Raw genomic sequence first — 21,058 nt, 5'->3', positions numbered from 1 at the left:
TGACATAATTGCAAATTTAATATGGTTATTTGTAGTTCTCAGTGACTAAACACTTCAAAGCCATGGAAATTGGATTAAGTCGATCCCTTCTTGACATGTTTTTCTTTGATGATTTTTCCCAAATAAAGGCGAGCACAAGCATAATTATAGTTTGTAGTTCTTTTTTCTCAAACATGTTAACAAATTGTGTTGTTTGTGCATACTTTAGTATCAAGAGTATGCTATAATATTTTATTGTGTATGTCATTGTGAATGCTTTTATATCTGTTTGTTGAATGGTAAAATGGAATTTACTATAAATTCATTGTATGCAATTTTATCTTCTCATGATTGTGAAGCTTATAGATCTTGTTTTCTCTTTCCTTCAGCTACATTGAAATCTTGTAAGCCTCCTCTAGGATTGTAAGTTGCTAAAAATTCCACAATCAACCATGTTGCTAAAAATGGATTGTAAGCTGCTAAAAATGGCTCTATCCAATCATGTGAAGCTTGATTTTATTGTGCTTATCTATAGTTGTCAAAAATGTGGATTCCCCTGTCCACCATGCATGGAGTTAGTAGTACTGAAGGATTTGGATTGTGGCTAAAAGGAAACTATGTGTTTCTATGAAGACCCTGCTACCTTCTCCTATAAAGAACCTTGTGGTAACCTTCTTCTATAGAGACTCTATTGTGAAGACTCTGCTATTGTTTCCTGTTTATTGCATCCAATATTCTTTAGAGAAACACCACATCATTATGTAATATATAGAACATTGAAAATAAATATAATTAATATGGTATTTCTTATTAATAAGTTTGTTATGGTATTTTGTTCAATGTTTTGTAAGAAATTAAATATTGAAAATAACTACATTGAATCTTGTATTCCTATTTGGAAACATTGAAGGTTGAAACCTACACAAAAAAATATTTAAAAGAAATTGTTTAATTTTTTAATACATTTTGATTGAAAACTACACAAAAAAAATTTAAAATAAATTGTTTATTTTTTAAATACATTTTTTTATATTGTCTCTAGAGACAATAGTTGAGATCTAAAGACATATTGTCTCTCAAGAGATGATATGATTTTAATTCCAACTATTGTCTATGATTTTAATCCCAACTATTGTCTCTGGAGAGACAATATGTCTTTAAATCCCAAAGAGACAAAAGTGAAATTGTCTCTCCAAAGACAAAAAAACTTCTGTTTTATATTATCTTTATAGAAACAATTTTTAAAAACGATAATTTAAGACACTCAGTTAAAATACCCCTCTATGTAGTAGTGTTAGATTTGTGAAGCTGAGGCTGTCTCTTCTCCCTAGCGGTAATGGATAGAATGGTCCTCCAGCCTTCAAAACACACTCAAATTCTGTAAAAAACAACCTTCTAAAAACTGAAAAACTGAAGCTAGTCAATGTGATTGGGATTAGAGGTTACAGACCTTGTCGACAGAGTCACAAGAAGCCAAAGCCAAGATGTCAGCGCACGACACAACTCCACTGCATGCGGCTTCCACTCTCGCTTTTATGCCATTAATGATAGTGAAGGCCATTGCTCGCAATGATACATTTGGAGGAACCAACCTCTCGCTTGTTGTCCCGTTCAACAGAACTGAACCACCGCATCCCTGTCAAAATCATACACAAATCGATTAACAAAGACGAAACACCCAAAAATACATTTAAATGGGCAATTTTGATATGAATCTACCTGGACGAAGCATTCGTGGAAATGCAGTCTAAGCAGGCCAGCCGCCTGCGTGATATCTTGATTCAGATAAAACTCAATAAGTTCTCTCACGATTAACTCCAACGTTGGGCAACTCGTGCTGTAAAATGTCCACGAAAGACCGTCAACTGGAGTTGGGAGGCTTAAATCCTTTCCAGAGAAAGCGCTCGCGTAGGCACCCACCATATAAAGAAAAGTCAGACTGAATGAAGTTATGCTCAGCTTTCCCATTGTTTTCTTTCAATATGCTCCTCACTTTCGGCTATATATCGTGCTAAATATCGGGGAGATAAGTGTATACACTCTCTCGTTTATTGACCAAATTCAACTTAGAATCTCATGATAAGAAATTGGCTAACTCTTTAGGATTTTATAGATCTGTTGATTTGGGAACCAATAGTTTTGTGGATGTAGCTCATTTTGGGTGAACTATGTTAAATCTCTATGTTATTTTGTGTTGTGCTTTTCTTCATCTTTGTATATTCGAATCTGCATATAATTGTTAAATTGTATTTGCTTCAGATTTGTCTAAACCCTAGCAATGGTGACTTAACTCCACACTGTACACAAATTGTATCATTTTGTTAAAAATATTAACAAGAAAAAATGTGTAAACTTTGCAAGAAAAATATTATGTAATTGACAAAAAATAAAAGTGAGATGAACAAAAACCTATCTCCTTATAGCTTTTTCTTCAATCCATTCAGAGTAAATACAAGTAGATCTAAAATTATGGAGGTTTTAGAACTACTAGATTCTTGGGTATGAGATAAAAAATTCACCCTTTTGAACAAAATTATTGGTTGCAAGTTAACCAAAAATCAAACACGAGATGATGAATGTTTCAATTTCTTGATTGTTTTGACCAATTGGAGATAAGGTTGCCATAAAGTTAGTACTTTAATCTATTATAGAAAATGATAAGTGGAGGACATGCAACTCCAAATGTGGAATAAATGCACTTCATTTTAGTATTATAATTTTTTTTTTACTTAAATTACACCATCTTGGTTATGTAAAGTTATAGCTTTCTTTTATAGGTGTGGTTTTCTATTGTATTTCATTTTAAATTACAAGGCATTTTAAACAAATCAAATAAAATATCAATTGGGTGTGGATGATTTGTGTACTAGGTCTCCTTAAATAAATTGTAGGTCTCCCTAAATAAATTGCTATGTGTATTTTGTATTCATGTAAGGAAACCTCTGATGAGGTTCTAAGCTTTTGTATCATTGATCATAAGCTTCCTACATGTGCAAACTCAAGAGTATCAGAGGTTCTAAGCTTTTGTATCATTGATCATAAGCTTCCTACATGTGCAAACTCAAGAGTATCAGACTATAAAAGTAGAGTAGTTGAATACAATACATTATCTAAGCAACCAAGAAACATAACATCACAAATCGCATGTTGTTCACTCGTTAGCATTACTCTAGCTAAGAACAAGACCCTAAATTATGTAGTCACCCTTTTCATTACTTTGTTGTCAATCTGCATGTTTTTAATCCTCTAAAAGTTGTTATACTTTAAAAAAAAAAAATCATTATTAGTGTTAAGATTAAATTTTTTACTAATTAACATATAAATTTAGAAAATTAAATATATTGAATAAGGGTGTTTAGTTTTATGATGGAAAAATCTATTACTTGAATGAAAATTCTAGAATTTATGACATCTTTGGATCATAAATAATATATAATATTTGGTAAACTATTTCAAAATTATAGTATTCTATGAATAGAGATTTGAGATGAATATATTGTTTTACGATAAAAATTGGTATAAAAATATTACACAAATGTTTTATTTTTATTTTTATTAAAAATGAAATGATTACACATAGACACCACAAATTTATGTATATGAATTAAATGAATAGTTAAATAATTTTTTTTATTTTTATCATCACGCAAACTTCAAAAATAGTGATAAGAAGTTTTTTCCTATGTGTAGGAATGAAATGAATGTACAAGAAAAAAGTTCATTTCAGGTTCATTTGATACAAGCAAAACATATCATCAATTGTACATTCTTCAAAATTGAAATCGTTACAAATCATTCTTTCTATTGATTATAAGCAAATATATAATATAAAAAATTTAAATGTTAAAAACAATTTACACACTTTAACATATTAACTTTTATATAATTTTCTATTAATAACCACAATACTTCTTTCTTATACAAATACTAATATATTATTTTAAAAAGCTTTGTCCATTGCAAATCACTAAAGCATGATATGAAATCACACTAGATGAGTTAACACTCACTATTACATGCCACCCTATCCTTTATGTAGCTATTTGATGGACCACAATTATGCTCAGCATTCCATATGTCTACTTTAATGGTGGACACCACGTGAAGACATGTTTGGAGCCGCATTTATTTTAAAAAGCAAAAGCTGCTTCTTCCTAGGATTCATGTGGAGTACGAAGAGGAGGAAACTTGAGGATTGAAGATGGAGATTTCTTTCAAAATGCTAGTTAAGCTTAATTCAGTATATATCCTGAATTACAGTTTTGATGCCTGCAAATTTCAGTCTCCAATGGCTATGTATTTATAATGGGGAGAAGGGGGATCTTTTGACTTGTTCAAACGCGGAAATTTGACATGTTTGCAGTAGAAGACATGTGCCAAGCTTAATTCAGTATATATCCTGAGTAAAATGAAGAAGTTGGGTTTGGAATCTCGCAATTCTCACGGATCTCTCCTTGGCTTCCGGTGAGGACGTCTAGCTGACCCATCTTCAACATGCTCAAAACAAACTGTTCAAAGAAGGAGGTTTGATTGACTACAAAATCTATTACCACGTCTCGGGTTCGACTGTCGGAGTACAGACTCTAGTCAGACGTGAAGAGCGTTTGTCTATTCAGAAGGTCGACGTAATATTTGTTGTCAAACACATTTGGGCTGCGAATATCCAAAATGGTGGTGTTGACAGTTGTGTTTGTGGGACAAGTGAGGTAAAGCTGATTTGCAAATGTCTGGTCGAGAGTGGGATCTTGTTGCTTTACTCCCGTCGTGCTGTTGTGCAGTCTGTTGTCGAAGGACGAGCAGTTCCCTCTGCCGATTGTATGTCCACCTGAAATCTTATGCTGTAAGAAACAAAATCCTTGGGTAAACTTATATCTTCAATAGGAATTAATATAAATGTAAATGTGTACCTGAAAGAGCCACGAGATCCGTGAAAGTGAAGCCTTTGAGAGACAAGACGCTCATAAGACCAGTTACGTTTGAACTGGGTGCAGGTAAATTCGCAAGAACGGTTGTTAGATTTGCGAAGCTGAGGCTGTCTCTTCTCCCTCGCGGTAATGGATAGAATGGTCCTCCAGCCTTCAAAACACACTCAAATATTTCTGTTAAAAATAACCTTCTAAAAACTGAAAAGCTTAAGCTAGTCAATGTGATTGGGATTAGAGGTTACAGACCTTGTTGACAGAGTCACGAGCAGCCAAAGCCAAGATGTCAGCGCATGACACGATTCCACTGCAGGCGGCTTCGACACTCGCTTTTATGTCATTAATGATAGTGAAGGCCATTGCTCGCAATGATACATTTGGAGGATCCACCCTCTCGCTTGTTGTCCCGTTCAGCAGAACTGAACCATCGCATCCCTGTCAAAATCATACACAAATCGATTAACATAGACGAAACTTCAAAAACTACATTTAAATGGGCAATTTTGATACGAATATACCTGGACGAAGCAGTCGTGGAAATGCAGTCTGAGCAGGCCAGCCGCCTGCGTGATATCTTGATTGAGATAAAACTCTATACGTTCTCTCACAATTAACTCCAACGTTGGGCAACTCGTGCTGTAAAATGTCCATGAAAGGCCGTCAACCGGAGTTGGGAGACTTAAATCCCTTCCAGAGAAAGCGCTCTCATAGGCACCCACCATATACAGAAAAATTAGACTGCAAGAAGTTATGCTCAGCTTTCCCATTGTTTTCTTTCAATATGCTCCTCACTTTCGACTATATATCGTGCATTACAGTTTCCAGATCTGGATTTTTCGATATCTAATAGGTGTGTATTTATAATGCTTGGAAGGGTGATGGGGTACTGACGTTAAGAGCCGGATAGATTATACGACGTGGAAATTTGACATGTTTGCAGTAGAAGACGTAAGCCAGCCACAAATTTCTTTGTTCTTTTTTTTAAAATCTTTTTGTGGGCCTAAATACATTGACCAGCAAAATTCTTGGGTCCCCCTCTTTTGCGTGCACTACATTTTTTTGGCATTAAATTTCATTGAATTTACTTTATAGCGTAAGCATTCACCTCATAAATTGATAATAGACATCCGTTTCGTTGTCGGTCACAGATTTGGTGAAGCCCGCTCCAGATTATGCACATTAGATCGTATTTATTAATTAAATATAAAATAAAAAAACAAGCTGTACTTTGGTTTTCATCTAATTAAAAATACGGTAAAAATGTATATGATAGATATAACGCGCTCGGAAGTCATAGCAAAATAGTATTTGAACGTCACTCACAGAGACGTGCACGTTGGGGCCGGTGGAGAATTGATTAATGCAATACAGCAGAAAAGTTCAACATACCTCTTGATTTACTGGTTTATAATATGCAATAGAAGGAGAGAAACTGAAACTTAAAAGCAAGGCGTGGAAAGAAAATTAGAAACTTAAATCTATTGAGTATTTACATTCATACTTCACAAACACCTTCGGTATTATCGGTGGGGGTACGATTCACATTGCCAGTGCTCGTTTAGCAAGTCCACTTGGACGAATTCGTGAAAGTTGTTCGAGAAATTTACAAGTTCTGTAGAATAATTTTCAATAATATATCTTGTTCGTTTAGCAAGTCCACTTGGACGAATTCGTGAAAGTTGTTCGAGAAATTTACAAGTTCTGTAGAATAATTTTCAATAATATATCTTGTTCATAAGCAGAGATTACATATTAAGTTACAAATCACGCGGTCAACAGCATCCTACAAATCTGCTAAATCATTTGACAGCAAATTAAAACTTTTAATAGCGTAGTGTAGTTGATCGACTATTAACTGGATATTAATGACAATTAACTAAAAGGCAAGTGACAATAAATTGAGACTCTTGAAACATACACAAAATTTTGTTATGACTTACTCTAACACTCTTCTTTAAATAATGGATAACAATTTATGGATTCTTAATGTATCTCTACATAGTAGAAACTTTAGCTTGTCTAATGGTTTAGTGAATGTATCGGTTATGTTATTGTTTGTGTTACAATACTACAACTTTATTTCTTGTTATTGAATCTTTTCTTATAAAATGATGACCAGTTCCAATATTCTTTGATCTTACATTAAAAAAACTAGATCTTTTGTCAATTTGATTGAACTTTGACTGTTATACGATTGAAAATGGTCCTTCTTGCTTTTGTCCCATATTTTCAAGTATACGCCTTAGCCAAACAACTTCACATATAGTACTCCACAATGTTTTGTACTCAACTTCAATAGATGGCAAGGCAATAATAACTTCAGTTGTTTCTGCTTCATGAAACAATGCTTGAATCTTTTTGAATGCATTATCAATTGTAGATTTTCAATTATCTCCAGCCCAATTAGAATATGAATTACATCTCAAATTAGCAAATGAATAGTTAGTCTATTAGTCTATTCAAGATCATCATAAAATGATTGTTTAAGGATCACTCCCATACTATTCAAACATAGAATACTAAAACAATACTAGAACAAAAGTATTCAAATCGAAAAAATGGAGCATAATGGCTCTCTGATACCAAAGCAAAAATTGAGAGACAACAAAGAAACACTAGCTATATGACTCATTGGTGAACCATTCATAAACTTAGGGATTACATACTTATAGTTACAAATGATTTCAAAATTCTCTTAAAATTTACTAACTCATTTGACAACAAACTAGAACTATTGACAATGAATTATAATTTATCAACAACTAATTAAGAGACAAATAATAATGAACTAAGGCTCTTGGCACAAGTAAAATTTTGTTATAAATTATTCTAAAACTTTTGTCACCTCATATATACACTAAGGGGATAAATAATTGTTCATCTTAATTTTTTAAAATGCCAATGATCATTAAACCCTATGAATGTTAAAAATAATCTAACATTATACCATTTGATTTTGGGGAGATATTAGTGAGGATGCGAATTGAACAAATTTTTTAGTGATATTCACTTTCTTGAGTTTGAAATTTCATCCATTTCATTGCATTAAACATTTTTTTTTTTTCCAAAATTTGTAATACAAACTACTTTTTCAATGTTTATGTTTATGTTTATGTTATATATATAGGGATATCTGCAACTTCTCACAGGTGATATCTTTCATACCAAAAAAATTTGCTATTGAAATGGTACAAGTTGGATTATGACAATAATAAACAAATACTATCTTTTAAAAAAGTGTTATTTTCTTAAGAGATAATTGATAATTTCCTTCAAATAAAATTTTAGTTTTTTCTAAGATTGATGTTGGTTGTTATCTTGAAGATATATATATATATATATATCTTTGTAGCTTTTGGAAGACAAATAAATTTGTGATAGTAACAATAGTGTGAATATTGTGCACTTTCTTAAATGTTATTATATTATTTTTAATAATTATTTTATTTCTTTACAACTTTTTTGTTCTACAAATTTATATTATTAAGTGGAATCACATTTTTGTAATAGGTCATATCAAATCCTTTCTTTTTATAATTAATGTGTTAAGATTTGGTGTTTATTTTATAAAATCAAATGTTGATGGTTTTAAATGCAATGTTTGAGGTGAAGAAATTTAGTGGGAAGAATAAATTTGAGCTATGGAAGATCAAGATGATGGATTTGTTGTCGCAACAAGGTTTGCACAAGGTGTTGGTAGGAAATTCTAAAAAATTTAAAAATATGATTGATGAAGACTAGGAAGTTTTGGAAATAGGAACTCTTAGGACTATTTGTTTGTGTTTATTGCATGATGTTCTTTATAACATTGTTAGAGAGAAAATAAAAATAGGCTTATGGAGCAAATTGGATATTCTTTATATGAAAAAATCCTTGACAAACTATATCTACTTAAAGACGTAATTGTATAATTTCCAAATGAAGGTACAAAAATTGGTTATAATTAAATTTTTTTAACACTCCTATGTGCCAATTCAATAGTATTGGTGGAAAAATTGAATAAGAAGACAAGAAAATCACATTATTGTGTTCATTTTCTAAATCATAGAATAACTTAGTCATGTCCATTATCTTTAGCATAAGCAACACCCTTGGATTTGATTTTGTTGTGAGTTTGGTGTCACAAATCAAACCTTGTGTCAATTTTACACTCACACATTATGCTTGCTGCATTTATAACAAAATCTATGATAAGGATTTCATGATTTTGACCTCATAAGTGGTAATGACAAAGAATTATTAGCTTGTGGTTAAATTTGGATAACCCTAATTTTAATTTTGACTTTATCTTCTTTCAAGATTCCAAAATTAAAACCCTAATTTTCAATTTCTTTTCCCTAGTGCATGAGCTTTACTACTGTTAGTCCTACCTATAGTATCCCCATTAGAAGAAGTTGTAGAATTGGGCTGCCTAAGGTTTAATTACCGAGGAAATGGAGCCTAATTTGGCTATCTTTTTCAATGAGGATATTGTTGTTTTTTGCCATCCTTCAGATATTCTTGTTTATCCTCTTGATAATTCTCACAATGAGGAGGAAACACTAACTAGAGTATCCATTGACCAATTGGCAAAGATGGACAATCAATTTGACAATCTTCAATAATGGACGAGTAAAGAATACCCGGAAAGTGAAGATATCCCATTGATTGAAGGATTAAAAAGAATGATTCAAAGTGATAAATATGGTGTTGATATCTTGCATGGTATTTATCATATTGTTGATTCTAATATCATGCCTATGAAGAGTTGTGTTGAAAACCTAGGTTATACACAACCTCCTAGTCAAATTAATCATTCCATTCCTTTGACAACTTCCATGACTAGTGTTCCTACCTTCACATAAAATATCATGGCTACTTCCACACAAAATGTTATACCTACAAATGTTAGTCATAGGGGAAATACCTCTTCTTTCATTTCTCGTAACATGAGTGTTCCCCTTGTTATCCAGTCAAATTAACCACCTATAAATGTTAGTCTTGGGGGGAACTCCTTTAATCATAATTCTTTCATTCCTCCCATGAGTCTTCCATGTGCTACCCAATCTTCTCCATTACCCACTTATCATAGTGTTCCACCTCCTTATTCTCAACCTCTTCCTTCATTCAACAATGTTACTACTCCCTCTCAATCCAACATGTCTAATTTCAATCCTACTATCGAAGCTACAATCAATAGTCTTGCCCAAATACTGTCTTCCTTACAACAACAAATAGCTTTTATGAATCAATCAAAGTATAATGTGCCCACATTTGATGTCGCGAACCCATTATCCCACAAAATTGTTAGAGCCGTCCCTCCTAAACATGTAGAAGTCCCTCAATTGGAACTTTATAATTGCAAAAGTGATCCTTTAACTCATGTTAAAATATTCCAAACTTTGTGTAGTGACTTTGCTTATGATCAAAGGTTGTTAAAAAAATTGTTTACTAGAACATTAAGGGATATAGCTTTGCAATGGTACTATTCTTTGCCTCCTTATTCTATTACTTCTTTTCAACAATTGGCTAATGCTTTTATTCAATAATTTCACAATAACATTGGTCCTAAAGTTACTTTGACTGATTTAATGCATTGTAAACAAGGTGTTAAAGAAAAGTGGCTGATTTTATTGGTAAATATAAGAATTTGTATTCTCATATTTATTTTCCTATGCTTGATCAAGATATTCAAAATATTTTTATTGCTAATTTACAAAAAGAAAATAGGGATAAACTTATTTTAACTGAGTTTACTTCCTTTATTTAGTTGTGCACAGTACTTCACAATTATCAACTGACTGTGAGTCAATTGGAACAATCATCTCCTTCCATAGCTCCAAGTGATAAGGGTGATAGTGCTCAACAACCAATTGTGAAGTTAAAACCAAACAAAGGATTCATCAAATTCAATGACAACAAAAACAACAACAGTCCATTCGTAGGTGCTACAGATGTGCCTCCTTTGTCTAAATTATTTAAAAGAGAAAAAGAGTTTACTCCTTTGAATTAATCTTTGTATAGCATTATGTCTCAATTAATACAAAAGAATACATTAAAACTTCCCTGAATAAAACCAATTGATCCATCTAAAACAACTTCCCCTTACTTTGATGCTAAATCTTTTTGTCAATATCATCATCAGCCTGGTCATGATATTGAAAAGTTTTTTTCATTGATAAGTAAGATTCAAGAATTGATTGATAACAACACTATATTTGTGGTAGTGTTAATGATAAAGAAAACAAATTTGTAGCTCCTCCTAATCAAAACCTTCAAATTTTCACTAATCCTATACCATCCCATTCTACTAATGTTATTGAGACTAAACATCTTTCTTTCTCTCCCAATGATGTGATCCTTCAAACTAATAACGTGGTGAACCTTGTAGATCAACAAGAGCCTCCTAAATATTTATGCATAACATTTGATCCTAGTGAGACCATTAAGGCACCCGATGGCCCATTATACATAAGTGCAAAAATTAAAGGTATACCTACTAGAGGAGTCCTTATTGATCCTACTTGCATGGTTAATGTGACAATTGAATAATTTCTTTATACTTTGCAATTGCATCAAGTAATATATGATGATACTGATGTGATAGTTAAAGTTTTTGATGGCTTCTCTTGTCCTACTAGTGATTCTATAACACTTCCTATTGATGTTGGTACTAAATGCTTAGATGTTAAATGTTATATCATTCCTACATCTGATCAATCTCGTGTGAAGTTGGGATATCTTTGGCTCTCTTCCATGAAAGTGATCGCTTCTCTATTCATAAGTGTTTGAAATTTCCTCATAATGGTGAAATCAATACTGTTAATCATATCATATTTCAACGTAAAATGAGGCGTGGAGATGTTTATCTTGATTATTTTTGGTCTGAACAATTCAAGCCTCTTTAACCTAGAAGTGATTCTCTTTTTAGATCATATAAAAAATGGAAAAATGAAATGATTTTATCCTTGAGTCAACCTAGAAATCCAACACTTAGCATCCCTCTTGATGGTCATATACCCCTTCTTGAGGATAAGATTATTCTTCCTCCTAAGGAAATAAATAATCTTCTTCCCAAAGAAGCATCTATTCCTTCTCCTAAAGAGAAGAGTATCCTTTCACCCAAGAAAAGAGATATTCCTCTTCCTAACAAAGATCCTATTCCTTCTCCTATGGATGAGTCTCCTCTTCTTCCCAAAGGTAGAAAAACACTTCCTCCTAAAAAACAAACTATTCCTCCTAAGGTTAGACCTATCCCTCCTCTTCATGATGGACCTGATCTCCTTCCTACACCTCCTATTCCTCCTTTGTATGGTGTGGTTCCTCCTCCTTCATTTTATAGAGAGAAGAAATTGAACTCTTCTATTGTCCAACCTAAAAGACCTCAACTGATTCATCTTTCCTTAAAATAAGCTCGATGAGCCTATACCTAATGAACCTAATCCTCCTCAAGTGTCAGCCAAGACTAGAGGAAACAGTTGTGCGAGAGAATACCTACGAAGATGTCGTGCTAGAGCTCATGAAGTTGCTTTCCAAACCATTTCTTCTCCTAAAACACCAATAGTTGACATGATTCCATTTTCTCCTAAACATGATGTTCAACCTAATTCTCGAAGACACAAAATGCTTAAGACAAATGATGGTTCAAATTCTATTCCTATTAGAGCTCCTATTCTTATTAATCTTGATGAAGAAATAGGTGAAAGTGTTCTTAATGATGAAAATGTCGATCCTAATATTTTTGATGATGAATATGAATATGTTGATGTTGACAATGACTTATCTACAAAATTTTCAAAAGCATTGATCCTAGCTCCTAGTAATGAACAAAGTGACTTAGCATTAGCTTATGGTCCTTGTTTGGAACTTATGATAGCTCCATCTACTATACTTGATGTGGCTCCTCTTGTGTGTTGTCTACCTTCCCAAAATAATGATTAGCAAGATCGGGGGTAGGATGACGTGCTTGTTTAGCTCCATTAGCACTCTAGACTCTCTCTCTCTCTCTCTCTCTCTCTCTCTCTCTTTCTTGTTTGTGGCATTCTTCTATTTTTTCTCTCTATTCTTATATTTTTTGTCCCTAGTGTTTTCTACTTGAGGACGATGCAAAGTGTTGAGATCTCTTTTGGTCTCTCCCATGTTGACTCAAAAGACACATGGGTTCCCTTCTTCCATGGTGGTTTCCTCTTTTTAAGGGATGAGGATGATTCTCTCTCTCTCTCTCTCTATATATATATATATTCATGATGTACAAGAGTTATCATAAGAGGCATAGTGACTCCAAAGCTAGGTGAAACCACCTTGTGTTTTGTGTTTGTATTCATTATCCTATGATTTGTCCTCTCTTGGGGGATAAATTATTGTGGTAATGTGCTTGTCTTTTTTGGGTGTATCCTACCTTAAAACAATTTCTCTCGATAAGGCGTATGCAATCGCTTTAACATGGGGGCATACACTCCACTCATAATTCTCTCTTTTGATACTTAAAGTTACTTACCGAACTTTGCCTTTGGTTTGTAATTTTTGGTATTCCTTTCATGGATCATAGTAAGAGATCCTTACTAGTTGTAGTCATGGTTCTCTCTCACTCTCATGGTCTTCCTTTTACCTTATCATTGAAGTCGTAAGATCCTAAATCCCACTAGGGGCTTGGTGAATCTTGCCTCCTTGATGTGGTGAAACTCTTTTAATCTGAATTCCTTGTACTTTACCGTCTGTATTTGCACAAGCTTATAAAACCGCTAAAGTGGGGGCTAAATGTAACGTCCTAAAATTTCATCCCTTGCAATTTTTTACTACATTTCGGTCTTCACCTTAGTATTTGCACCTCTCGGCCTAATCAGAGACCTAAATATGCTCATGCACATCAAAAACACATTGCAATTCAACCTTGCACTCTGCCTGCACCTTGATCTTTCCCCAAAATAGGGTAGGACTAGGGCATGGTGCCCTAGGATCCATTGGAACTAGGGTGTGGAAGCCTAGGATCCCCTATTCGGAACCTCCCTTCATCCTCTCCCCTTGGACATAACTCAAATTTGAAGTGGGAATGCCCTCCTATGTCGGCCCAAGTTAGAAAATTAGTTAATTAAACTCACTGGCAAGTATATAAGAGTGATTTACCCTCTCATTTAATATGTATTTAAATTCAATCAAACATCCAAGCATTCAAGAGATAAAGCATTGAAGCATTCAAGAGAAATTGAGCATTTCTCAGTCTTCCTTCAAGCTTTGGAGCAACAATAGAGACAAGGTTTCAAGCATTGAAGAGGAGATCAACATTCTACTTCGTGAAACCCTAATTCCATGTGGAGGCAAGTAAAACTTCACAAGGAGGTATAATCATATCAATTTCATTCAATTCCCTTTCTTTTTATGTGCAACTGTACTTCTGGAATTAAGCTTTATTCGCAGAGATGAAAAAACCCATTTTGATGCATAGAAAGTTCGGAGGACTGAAAGGAGGGTGCCCTTGTCCGAACACATGATCCTTATAACTTTTGCTGAATTTTACAGAGAAACTCTGAATCATCTCAAACTTCTTAGATCTAGGTGCACGACTGAATCCCGAATTTGTAGCACGTTGTTTTCACATACTTTGTCTCCATTTTTAGCACTTAGTCTTAATTCAATCAATCAACTTACAAAAGAGGGTTAATTACATTCCAATCCACTTAGTATTCAATCCTTGCATCCTTTGGGATTGGATCTAGTATATTTATCCCTCTCTTTTGAATGTAAAGTCTCCCCAAGTGAAAATTGTAGCCTAGTGAATTCCCTTTTTTTTCAAGTGGTGAATTGGCTAAGGTTCTCCAATTTTCCACTTTATAGTTCTAAATCCTCTAAAACAGCATCAGTATCAGAAGAAACCTAATGAAAAATAATAAGGTGGCCATGACTTTCATTCTTCCACCAAATTGAGGAAGACTTCCTTTTAGCACTATGGAAGCACTCATAAGCCAAATGCTTGGTACCAAAAAAATACTTGTAGAGAATTGTATCCCCTCATAGTACACTATCTAATATCAAGATCTATCGTTAACATATAGAATGACCTCACCAGGCAAAGCTTTTGAAAGGTAAAATTCAAATATAATGCAAGCAAAGGAAGTATGACAATAGTCTTTAGTCATAGAGTCCATCTTCACGAATATACCTAAAGTATTACCAATAGCCTCATAGGGTTCATCACACCATAAAATAAGGGGAAGATAAGGCAATATTACCAACATAAGAAAAATATTAGTTAAATATTTTAAAGGATTGAAAGAAGAAACCTAGGGGTGCACTAAGAGGGGATGTGAATCCCACCTCCAAGGCTCACCATCAAGCATAGCATGTCCATCATTCTAAAAACCAAAGAAAACAATAAAAGACCTTTGGTAGAAGGTTAAAGATCTATTTTACCCTCGACTAGACAAGATGAAACCTTCAAAATCCAAGAATGCAAGTTGGGAAGAGAAAACAAAAATTAAAAAAACAAACAAAAAAAAACACTATAGATTAAGATCTACTTAATAAAATAATCTTCACATTCAAGTAGTTCCTTTCTTAGAGGAATCATAGGAGAAATATAAGCATAAGGGATTCTCATCTTGACAAAACCCTTCATTTTTTAGAAAGCACCATGAGTAGTAGCAGCCTTGGCGACATTAGCAACTGACAAGATTTTTCTTAATAAATATTCATAGGATGCTCATTGCTTGGAGGTAGAGGAAGTGGTGGCCAAAAAAAATGAGCAAAAATATAAGGAAAGGATGCCCACCCAGATCCAAAGAAAAAGTAGCCAGAGTGGGACCCCAAGCTAGACCATCTAGCTTAGGAGCCCCCACAATTGGAGCCTTGACCACAACCATCACATTACCCTAGTAGGATGAGAAAAACCACCCCCAAGAAAAGAATGATCCATAATGAGATCAACCAGAGATGGATTCATAGCAAATGATTGAGTCATAGGAAGGGGCAGGAATGTGGAATTTGCAAGTGGGAGACATTTATGAAGGGTTCATCTTTTATTATGACATGTTATATTAACTAGTTAATTAGATTATTATTGAGTTAGTTGTCTATAAAGTAAGTGATCAACTATTTCTAATAGAAACATAGACAAAGATTGAAGAATTTTTATACATTAGTCTATGTTTATGTAGTATTATATTGTCTTGTTATTGAAACTTTCCTCATTAGAATGTGTATCACTTTTAAGGAAGGATAGTATTTTGTACAAGATTGAAGAAAATAGAACTATAGAAAGAGTATAGGTATATTTAAAGTTATGAAGTAAAAGATATACTCATATCAACATTTCCTTATAACCAATAATAGTATGTGTGAGTTATCTTATTTTAATTGTGATCATAGATTTTGGGCCATTAAAAATTGTAGCATGATGGTGATGATTATCATAGTTTAATTTTGTGGATGTATTTTGGTAAGGCATATGTTATCCATTATCATCACATGTTGACATCTATCATTGAATCATGTGTTATTGGTTATCTCATAGTTCATGAAATATTGTGTGACTAATTCATGCTTTGTGTTCAATTAGATATACATTTTATATGCTTGTATAAAAGCTTGATAAATATTTATGTTTAATTTTATTTTAGGTTGGATGGGTTACACATATGCAGTAATAGAGAAAGGTAGGTTTCTACATCAAATCTACCTACCAATAGTCAACCCAAAAAGATGTTTTGGTAAAAAATTTCTAATTATTGGTAAATATTTACTATTTGATTATTTATTTCCTTATCTATTCCATATCATGATCTTGATACATTAGTATTTTCATTATGCATGTACAATGTTCGATATATAATGTTGCACTAGATTCTATCACTCTTTCTAGTTTTAGATTGCTATGTATTCTTGTGTAGTTTTGTGGTAAAGTGCTTTGATGATGTTCTCACCCATGGTGTTCTCATGCAGAGGTTACATGTTAAGAGTATTAGGATTGATTCAATTATGAACTTGATGTACTCAGCCATATGATATTCACATTTAAGGGAAATAATTTTTTTATGTTTTTCCTAGTTATTGGGTTTATGTAGACAAACATTTTATTGAAATCTAGTACATGTCTCTATTCTTCTATATTAAACAAGTTGGTTTAAGTTATGTTTAATTATGTGTACTTTATATATATTTTTATTTTATTATTATGTAGGTCCTTACATATGGCATTAGAGCTTTGGGTTGTACACTAGGGCCTTATATTCACTATGCCAAGTCGTGACTCTTTGTTTACATGACCCTCCAACTAAAAAGTTCTTAGAACATGTTTGCATAAAGTGTTTTTTGTTTGAGTCAATATTTGAATCAATATGGATCAACTTGAGTAGTGAGTAATAGTGCCTCTTAGACCTTGAGTATCTATTAGGGAAGAAACCCCTTGGTTGAGAGTCTTTTGAAGTGAAAACCAATTATTTTCTAGTGAGTATCCCCATGTGTTTGATCTCTTATGCATGCATGTGTGTGTGTGCGTTATGAGTAGTAGATGTGGTTGCTTACTCTTTCTCTAACATGTTATCCTTGGTTGTGAGAATTATTTAGACCCTTTAGTTGTAAAGAAGAGATTTTGTATCTATTTCCCTTCTATTTTTTTTTACTTGTCTAGAATGAGAGAGATTAAGGCAATCTTGTTGAAAATTACATCTTGCATTACCTACCTTTGATATCTTGATGAACCATGTAAGTAAATGTCTAATTAATTTTGCCTAGATATATTGAGTGGTTAATAGGGTTTGAATGGCAATCATATCCATATCATCTTGACCCTAAATAAAGATAACATAGCCTACATTTGAATTAAAAATAATGATGATATTTGAATTAAATTAAATTAAATATTTGGTTCGTCAAACGTCATCAGTATTGGAATTAAATTAAATAAAAAATTAAATCTATATGGTACTCTTGACAAATATCTACTCTAGGTGCTCTCATTTTTAAAGATTGTAGATCATTATTTATTTTTCTTTTATCTCTACACTAATGCTATTTTCGTTGTTGCAAGCACATTTGATGCACATGCCTATATAATTAGGAATTTTCCAATGCCAATAAATTGGTTGGAGATTCATGTCAGAGTAATAAAAAAAGCTCATTCTTTTGATACCATGGTAAGTGCATTTATCTCTTAAGTCACAAGTTCTCTTTTTATAACTTGAGGTTTTCTAAGATCCCCATATAGAATGTTAGACTCCATACAAAGAGGAATGCATAGGAGGGATTTAGTCTATTTCTTAGAGTTTTGGGAGGCCAAACCTAAATGCATGTCATACAAGAACCTTTTGTTGAATGTGCATTATATACAATTTCATTTTGTACCAATTGCTTGATTTAATTTAAGTGATTTCATTCTTTCCTTTTGCAAATACATAGAATTGATACTTTGGTTTCTTACAAAGTAGATTATATGGATAAGCAATAATTATGTACTTGATGATTATATCTTGGAGCTATCGAGTCTATATTAAGTTTGTTGGAAGTGACAATAGAATCGAGCACCCATGGTAGGGATCATAGACACCTGAAAATACCATATATTGAAAAGCTCAACATATGTGTGTGCAACATGATTTTTATTAGAGAATACTAACTAATTTGTAATGCCCATTTTTTTAACTACTTCTTAATGATTCAAATTAAACACAATAGTTTTCAAAGAGGGACATACTCTATTTTGTGAGATGCAAAGAAATGGTGTCTATTTTTTGATAATCATATAATAATCCCAAGGATGTTAGGACCCAATAGTGTCAACTACTTGTTGTATGACTTACATTACATATATCTATATTATGTGTTCAAGAAAGCCAATGTATTTGATTGCAATACAATCTTGATTTGTGTTATAGATTGTAAAGAAACCAAAAAAGTGCAAATTTCAGTAATTTTCATGATGTTAAATTAATATCACATCTTTTTAGTTTGTTTCCTTTTCCATTTCAATTTTACAGAAATTCAGTTAAGTGTGACAACAAGGAAAGTTATAAATTCTAGTTGAGATTCAAAATAAAGCATAGTTAAAAGGAACAATACAATTCAAACATAATTCTTTAGTTTTGGGACTTTATTTCAAAATAACGAGTCGGCAAACATTCTTTCAAGGTTTTTTATAAAATTGTTGAGTTTTCTATCAATCCAATGCAACTTTCAAACTTTTAGACCATTTAATATAAATTAAAATTGACATAACTATTACACCTCATTTTGACACAAATACTTATTTACTAATTCACTATTTCAAAATAATTCTCATCATACTAATTATAATGTTTACAAACATACCAAAAATTACTACAGTCCGTACAGCCTAAATTTTAAAAGGATTATAGATCCACTTTATATATTATCTTAAAAAGCCTTTGACGAACGCAGAAAAGATTAAAGCATAACTTGAAATCATATTAAATGAGTGAACGCTTACTACTCCAATAAAATGGATTACATGTCATCCTATCTTTTGATTTAATTCATTATTTGGAGGACTGACAATTATACTCAGCAATCCAGCTTTCCACCTCCATGGTGGATGAGGCACATTTATTTGAAAAAGGAAAAGCTGCTTCTTCATATGATTTATGTGGAGTACGAGGAGGAGGAAACTTGAGGATTGAGGATGGAGAAAACTGAAGAAGTTGGGTTTGCAATCTCACAATTCTCACGTATCTCTCCCTGGCTTCCGGTGAGGACATCTAGCTGACCCATCTTCAACATGCTCAAAACAAACTGTTCAAAGAAGGATGTTTGATTGATTGCAAAATCTATTACCACGCCTCGGGTTCGACTGTCTGTGTAGAGACTCTGGTCCGATGTGAAGAGCGTTTGTCTATTCAGAAGGTCCACGTAATATTTGTTTTCGAATACTTTTGGGCTGCGAATATCCAAATTGGTCGTGTTGACGGTTGTGTTTGTGGGACAAGTGAGATAAAGTTGCTTTGCAAATGTCTGGTCGAGAGTGGGATCTTGTTCATTTTCTCCCGTCACGCTGTCATGCAGTCTGTTGTCAAAGGACGAGCAGTTCGCTCTGCCGGTTGTGTGCCCACCTGAAATCTTATATTGTAAGAAACAAAATCCTTGGGTATAAGCATAACTTCAATAGGAACAAATACATATATTTAGAAATATGTACCTGAAAGAGCCACCAGATCCGTGAAAGTAAGGCCTTTCAGAGACAAGACGCTCATAAGACCAGTTACGTTGGAACTCGGCGCAGGTAAATTTGCAAGAACGGTTGTTAGATTTGCGAAGCCAAGGCTGTCTCTTCTCCCTAGCGGTAATGGATAGAATGGTCCTCCAGCCTTCAAAAGACACTCAAATTGTGTTAGAAAATCCTTCTAAAAACTGAAAAACTTAAGCTAATCAATAACATCAATGTGATTGGGATGACAGATTTCAGACCTTGTTGACAGAATCACGAGCAGCCAAAGCTAATATGTCAGCGCATGAGACGATTCCACTGCAGGCGGCTTCCACTCTCGCTTTTATGTCATTAATAATTGTGAAGGCCATCGCTCGCAATGATACATTTGGAGGAGTCACCCTCTCATTTGATGTCCCGTTCAGCAGCACTGAACCGTCGCATCCCTGTCAAATTCGTCCACAAATCGATTAACACCACGAAATACCAATAAACACAACCAATTAGACAATTTTGATATGAACATACCTGCACGAAGCAGTCGTGGAAATGCAGTCTGAGGAGACCAGCCGCCTGCGTGATATCTTGATTGAGATAATACTCAATACGTTCTTTCACAATTGACTCCAACGTTGGGCAACTCGTGCTGTAAAATGTCCAGGAAAGGCCGTCCACTGGAGTTGGGAGGCTTAAATCCCTTGCAGAGAATGCACTCGCACAGGCACCCACCATATAAACGAAAGCTAGAATGAAAAAATACATTCTGCGCTTTCCCATCATTTTCTTTCAATATGCCCGTTAAGCTCAATTCAGTATATATCCTGAATTATAGTTTTTTTGCCTGCAAATTTCACTCTCCAATAGCTATGTATTTATAATGCGGGGAAGGATGATGTAGTGACATTTTTAGCGGTGGAAATTGGAGATGTTTACAGTAGAAGACATATGCCACCCACAAATTTCCTTCATCTTCTTTATTTTGTGGGCCCAACTTTTCATAGCACCGACCACAATATTCTTCCTTCTT

At 33.5% G+C, this 21,058-nt stretch overlaps 2 protein-coding genes and 1 pseudogene across 2 annotated transcripts; all 3 read right to left on the bottom strand.

Moving 5' to 3' along the window:
- Positions 1-1,414: 1,414 nt before the first annotated feature.
- Positions 1,415-1,947, bottom strand: LOC131874082 (peroxidase 25-like). Its single transcript, XM_059217314.1, has 2 exons — positions 1,699-1,947; positions 1,415-1,615 (listed from the first exon to the last, which is right to left on the bottom strand). The coding sequence occupies exons 1-2, from the start codon at positions 1,945-1,947 to the stop codon at positions 1,415-1,417; spliced, it is 450 nt and encodes a 149-aa protein (XP_059073297.1).
- A 2,193-nt stretch (positions 1,948-4,140) lies between these two features.
- Positions 4,141-5,668, bottom strand: LOC131049167 (peroxidase 12-like; annotated as a pseudogene).
- A 13,718-nt stretch (positions 5,669-19,386) lies between these two features.
- LOC131049166 (peroxidase 12) lies at positions 19,387-20,850 on the bottom strand. Its single transcript, XM_057983198.2, has 4 exons — positions 20,560-20,850; positions 20,292-20,477; positions 20,023-20,191; positions 19,387-19,936 (listed from the first exon to the last, which is right to left on the bottom strand). The coding sequence occupies exons 1-4, from the start codon at positions 20,809-20,811 to the stop codon at positions 19,470-19,472; spliced, it is 1,074 nt and encodes a 357-aa protein (XP_057839181.2). The 5' UTR covers positions 20,812-20,850; the 3' UTR covers positions 19,387-19,469.
- Positions 20,851-21,058: the final 208 nt, after the last annotated feature.

Source organism: Cryptomeria japonica, chromosome 3, assembly GCF_030272615.1.
Source record: "Cryptomeria japonica chromosome 3, Sugi_1.0, whole genome shotgun sequence".
Lineage (NCBI taxonomy): Eukaryota > Viridiplantae > Streptophyta > Pinopsida > Cupressales > Cupressaceae > Cryptomeria > Cryptomeria japonica.
Note: the sequence above shows the minus strand (reverse complement) of the source record. Positions and strands in the feature narration are given on the sequence as shown.